Below are 6,654 nucleotides of genomic sequence, written 5' to 3'. Positions count from 1 at the left end.
GCAAGGACCGACAAAGACATGACAAATCATTCTTTTTAGATAAATAAATATTGATGTACACACTAATCGACAACGATGCGGCAACGACACGTAAAGGCAGTGACGGAGCGGACCCACATTCTTGGCAAAAATGTTTTTCGTGTCTGTGCCAGTACGTGACGCGTACTTGCTGGATAGTGTGAACAGTTTATTTGCAGTTTTGCGATATTTCAGTGAAGTTTGAGGATTTGTATTTATAAAAGCAAAAAATTAATTGAATTTGTTCGTGAATATCCGGAACTATCCGACATGTCACATAAAAAGTATAGTGAAACAACCGAAAAGAAGCAATATGGGCAAAATTAGGAGAAAAGTTAGAACAGACAGGTAAGCTTATCTACTTTTATTTTTATTTATGTATACATATAAGTATAATGAAAAGGATGTTACACTGAAAAAACTTTGTCCTGCCATTCAACACGGCTGCTTTCGAACGAAAAGTAATTTTTATATTTTTCTCGGATTTCAAATGCAGATGTAGACGCACTACCTCCTTGTTTCGGAATATTTGTCAAATTACTACTTGTTACAGAATGAGATTCTGTTACAGTATTTATATTTTCTGGACGATCTTTGATAAAATTATGTAAAATACATGTCGTTAAGTTAATTATGTCGGCATTTTTGGGATGTAACTTTAACCTTCGCTGGTAAATACTGAACTTTTGACTTAATATACCAAACGCGTCTTCAATTACATTTCTTGCACGTGAAAGCCTATAGTTATATGTTTTTTTCGGATTATCCAGATGAGATCCTGGAGATGGTCTTAATAAATAGGTTTTAAGAGGAAATGCTTCATCGCCTATAATAACATATGGTGCTGGAGTGTTCGTATTGGGTGAATTAGTTTCATTTGGTATGCTGCTCTTTCCATTTTTCCCAGCTGTAAATGAACAAAAATACTACCATCACTATTTTTAGCATAGGCTTCTATGTCTACAGCAATAAACTGATAATGGGCATTGACCAAAGCCAGCAGTACAATGGAAAAAGTTTTCTTATAGTTAAAAAACTGAGTTCCACTATTAGCTAGACATCCAATAACAACATACTTTCCGTCGATGGCCCCTATGCAATTTGGGAAGTTCCATAGAAGCCAAAAATCAGAAGCTATAACTTTCCACTGGTCTTCACTTGGACATGACATTACTTCAGATTTTAATCTGTTAATAATTGCTGTACACACTTCGTCCACAATATGCTTGACAGTAGAATGTCCTAGGCGATAGTTACTATTTATATTATATAATATAAATATTTAATATTTAATAATATTATTATTAATATTTATACAATACTAATTCTAGTTTTATTTTTTTAGGGCAATGTTGTAAAAAAACTTGGATGAACCTAAGAGATTCATTTCGAAGGTCGATTAAGAAAAGGAAACATACCAAAAGTGGCCAATCAACTACAAAAATCCGCAAATGGAAGTGGAACTCGAGAACACAAAGAACTGTTGAAGCACCATGCATCAGAGATACCTCCACAAGTGTCACACAGAGCTGAAAGTTCTCAAACAACGCAACATGTAACACCAAAATCCAACAAAAAAGCCAAATATTCCTACCAAAAAAATGCGCAGCCTCCAAATGCCACAGCAGTTTTAATGCAATATATCATAAAAAAACAAAGAGGTAGAATCGATTGATAACAAAGCGCACCCAATTGATAAATTCTTTTCTTCTATGACAGACACAGTCAAATCATTTTCAAAGATTAACCAGTACAAAGCCAAAACAAAAGTTTTTGAAATCAATTCGTCCATCGAGGAGGAAGAAATTCTTTCCATATCAGAAACTGGAAACGGAGCGTTGACTCAGTCCCGGGCTCGAAATATCAGTGTGGACAATGTGATGGAAAATCCAGCTTTTCTCACACACCAAATTCAACAAAGCAATCAATCGCTGCGCCATCGTCAGTCCGAAGTAACAACACATAATCTTCACTTTCAAAACTCCACCCAAAAAACTTACACTGACCTATCAGGCCCTAATTACCAGTCACAACATGGCAAATTTCAAGAAAATACTTTTTCATGTGCTGCTGGGTTTTATGAACAAGCTTTGCAGCAAATTAGGATGAATGACGAAGATGATGAAATGTAATATGTTTATCTTATAATAAATATGGTTCATACATAACTTAGACATAGCAAGTTTTTCTCTAGGAGATATAGCCTCTCGAAAAGTAGTATTTTCTTTTTTTATGTCAATAGATATTTTATCTAGCAAGTAATAAAATTGATACTTTGACATTCGGAAATATTGGTAAAATTTTCTTTAGTCGTCTCTCAGTTCTTTATATGAAGTATGATATTCTGCTTCAGTTTTACGTTTTTGTAACATTTTATGCACCCATAATCGTTTTTGTTTCTTCTTTACGGCTTCATCATCTTCATCAAGCAATCATCAAGCTAGATCTTTATTGGTAAAATTTCTAAACATGACACACGAGCGTTGCTCACTTTGTAGCACTACGCTTCTAATTTTTGTTTAGCAAAAACTAATTTATTACAAACAACCCGTCGAGATGTCGAATACCTATCGTATAATGTGAATTGCTGCCACAACTATCGGGTCTTTGTCGGTCCTTGCCGTGTTGTTGCATATCTGATAATGTGAATAATCCTTAATTAAGTACCAAAGCAACGGACAAACTCATAGAATTGACAGTTCTAGAATTCAATTCTCAGTTTTGAAAAATAAATACATTTTTCCTTATCCCAATAATAAGGCCATAAACTGTTTATGAATAAATGTGTAAACTACCGTTTGATTAAGGTATTTACGTCAATTTTTATAATTTCGCATTTTTCCAATATCAGTCCACCTAAAAATTTTGAGCGCCAGCGGATTGTCGCGTTTTTGGTGAGGGGCGAATGTAGTAACCCATTTTATCTATAAGATTTCTTAGAAACTTTGCTCTGCTTAACTTGTTCATGATCTGAATGTTTGGTAAATAATCATGTTCATTGTTCGGAAATTGATCGAAGTAATCCAATCATCTATATGATAGGATCCTTTCTACTCTATAGTATGAAACTAGGTGAACTTCATCAGCTTATGGGTTGTTTCATTTGTTTTGGTTTTGCAAATTATTACTTTTACATAGTTATATATAATTAATTTTTATCAGCAGCGTAACTCACAGGTTACTGATGGTTGTGGTTTTTGTACTTCGGGCTTTTCAACATAACATAGCTTATTAATATCAACAATTATTGAAAAATCCTCGTGAGTGGATTAATCGCTAATAATTGTTCAATAATAATCATTAAACACCTAGACTTATCATACAACTCAAAAAACAGAGAAACCATAGAGGTTTAAATATGTGATATTGAAAAATTCATGCATGAAACTAAAATTATAAAAATCAAAGTGTTTGTAGATTGGGTTATAAATGTTTTAACTAAGAATCGAATGCGACGTTCGGAAACTGTGATGAACATCTTAATTTAGGTCAGGTTTCCCAATTAAATTAGGATAGAAAATGTACTGAACCCAGGATCATAATTTTCGACGCTTTTATAAAAATTACCTTTATTCATTTAATCAAGTTAACGACAATTTTTTGAATTGTAGATTTATTGAATGCTACTTTTTTGTGAAATTCTGTTACTAATATAAACATTAATATAACATGCATGTATGGTATAGAAGTAGATTACTTAGAAACAGATGTATTCTTTCATAGGTAATTATTTTTAGGTTAAGTCTTAATTTCTCTTTAATAGATTAAGATTAAATTATTATACTTACCATAAATATCCAAAAGTGAGAACTTTTGTGATAATTTAAAGTGGAAAGAAGAGACATTAATTAATTATATTAATTAATTTCAACTGGTTGAAAACAAGCTTTAAACTAAAAATCCTCACTTAAGGACACGGTATTTGTAACTATATGTTTGTAATCTAGTATATTAACATTTTCAAATAGTATTTCAGTAGAAAATTAGAAGGATTATGAAAGGGTTTGTTGTTTAAAATGATTTTTAAAGAAGAAGTATTATATTGGTGACATTAGAAGTAACAATATCTCGACTCGAAAGGAGAACAGAAAAAAACTTGAATCAAGGAACATACCATTTCAAATCTCCACTTTCCATTACGACAATGCGAGCGCTTACATATCAGTTCAAACAAAAACATTTTTTTACAGACATTTTGACAGACATCTGCTTCGACAATTGGTTTAAACCCATGCAAAAATTTATTGATTTTAATAGAGAATCATTTGAAAAACAATAGAGCCATATCCAATTATAAATATTTATATTTTCTGTCTATCTCAAAATTTGAGTAGCATTCTTCGTATTTATGTTCTTAATTTTCTTATAATAATCTAATAATCTTTTTTAAAATTGGTTTTAGAAATTTTGTTTAATATTCGTGAAGGATAAGATTCGTTTTTATAACACAATTGGCGGAATGTTTGATAGGAAAAGATGATGGATTTTTACGAAATGAAATGCTATTCATATGAATGAGAACGGAGCTTCTCCCACTGCAATTCTCTACCTTCCCACTACGGTCGCGACGATTGTGTATAAAAAAATTGAGGTAGAAGAATGCGATTGCTGTTTCTCTTGGTTGGCAGCATATCCATTTACTGTCTCTACCAGTACAGTATTATATAAATTCAATATATCCAAGGTGACCGAGAAAAGAAATGATTCTAGAATTATTTCAATTGAACATCCTTGTTTTTAACTGTATTATAGAATTTAATTTCCTTCTATCATTTCTATCAAAAATGGAATGGAAAAAATACTTTGACAATTGGTTCAAACGCATGCAAAAGAGTACTGATCTAAAAGAAGAATATTTTGAAAAACAAAAAGGCCATTTGCAATTATAAACATTTGTTTTTATTTGTCTATTTCAAAACTTAAGTAGCAACCCTCATATCTCTCAACTGCTAAGCTGGAAATCTATATTATAGATTTTCTTTTATAACACATTAAGATTTTTATTTTTCTCAAAGCTGTTTATTGATATGGAAGTCAATTTCATCTCGCCACCTTGCCTTTTCATATATTATATATAATTACATAGTGTTTTCACGGGATTGAAGGAAAAGTCTAGTATGTATTATTTTATTTATTATATTTTAATAATTTTCCATATTGGTTGTATATATTTTTTTTAGTTGTACATGGAAGAAGCTTTCTCCCATATTGTTAAGAGATTTGCTTGTGAATGGAGATTTTAATTTCATCAAAATTATTGTTAGGTTGATTTACGGGAGGAAGTTGGAAAGTCAGCTCATCATGAGACCGTGGGTTAATTTATAAACAACTTAGGGCTTCATATGTGGTTTTATTCATGATTCGGGAGATCTTGATTATGGGCTGCTTCTAGGAAAATTGTATTGCCTTATGCAAATCTTTCATTTAATATACAAATTATATTTATTAGAAGAACAAACAAAAAAGTTATATTCGACGAATATGTTGGGGAGTTTCGATATCTCCGAGATTAAAAATATGTCAAAATAATGGCGACTTAATTTTTGTTACCTCGCTATAAATTTTCGCGTAATCCTTTTAATTTTATAATTATCAAACAACTTATTTTAGGAATGCTGGAATTGGTTTGTTAGATACTTCCTTAAAAGTTATATCGAATCCAGCAAATGTGTATGTATTATTTTGACAGATTTCATTATATTGAAACGCAGGAGAATCGAATACGAAAGTATCTCAAGGAAATCATAGTATTATCATGGGAGATTGTTATGTAACTGACTGCAAATTAAAGCAAGATTTGGATTTATTAAAACAAAGTACATAGTTGTTAGTGAAGGAAGAAAAGAGTGAAATGAATGGGTCAGATATTAGAATGATATTGGGACCTATGGTTGCCATCCATATCGGATTTACCGGGACAGTCCCGATTTCCATTTGCTTGTCCCGCGTCCCGCCTTGTCTGCCCACTGGACACAGATTGTCCCGGGTTGTGCAGTAAAAATGTACTAGGAGAAAGAATTCGCGAATACAATGGCAAGAGCTTGTCAAACATGTACGAACTAAGTGATTGTCCTTAGGTGTGGCTCTTGAAACGTTTTCAAAATTTTATCCTGTTATTGTTTCGTATTTTCTCGCTTTTGTTCCTATATGCGTTAAAATAACCACTAGGTTTTGGACCAAGATCAACTAAAAACATTCGATGATTCGAAACCGCTGTATTTCTTAATTTTCTTGATAATACCACCATAGAAAAACCAAATTGGACTTCTTTGGAAAACCAAAACAACTCTTTGCAAGTATGAAACGTTCCAAAGAAGAAATTAGTGTTAGGAAAGAACAAATTTTTGTTCCTATCTAAGGATGAAAAGAATCAAGCAGATGTAGACGGTTTTCGAAGTGCAGTTTTCGATTTTTTGACATTTGCCACTATTTAGATAAACATTTTGACCTCAGCGACGATAACCTTAATAAAGAAAATATTTTGTCTATTCATGATAGAGGACATCTATTTTAAAGGCCTCTTAGAATCTATCACTGCACTGGGCATTGCGCAAAAAATTTCAATAGTTTTTGCTGTAGTTAGTAAGCGTTCAACTTTTACAGTTCAGAAGAAATGGGATCAGATTTTCGCTAGTG

At 32.1% G+C, this 6,654-nt stretch overlaps 1 protein-coding gene across 1 annotated transcript; it reads left to right on the top strand.

Annotated features, from left to right (window-relative positions):
• The first annotated feature begins 651 nt into the window (after positions 1 to 651).
• Positions 652 to 2,186, top strand: LOC130898105 (uncharacterized). Its single transcript, XM_057807150.1, has 3 exons — positions 652 to 670; positions 1,413 to 1,679; positions 1,738 to 2,186. Exons 1-3 carry the CDS (start codon positions 652 to 654, stop codon positions 2,148 to 2,150), a joined length of 699 nt encoding a protein of 232 aa, XP_057663133.1. The 3' UTR covers positions 2,151 to 2,186.
• Positions 2,187 to 6,654: the final 4,468 nt, after the last annotated feature.

Source organism: Diorhabda carinulata, chromosome 9 (assembly GCF_026250575.1).
Source record: "Diorhabda carinulata isolate Delta chromosome 9, icDioCari1.1, whole genome shotgun sequence".
In the NCBI taxonomy this organism is placed as follows: domain Eukaryota; kingdom Metazoa; phylum Arthropoda; class Insecta; order Coleoptera; family Chrysomelidae; genus Diorhabda; species Diorhabda carinulata.
The sequence above is the reverse complement of the archived record's forward strand: the minus strand, read 5'-3'. Positions and strand labels throughout refer to the sequence as shown.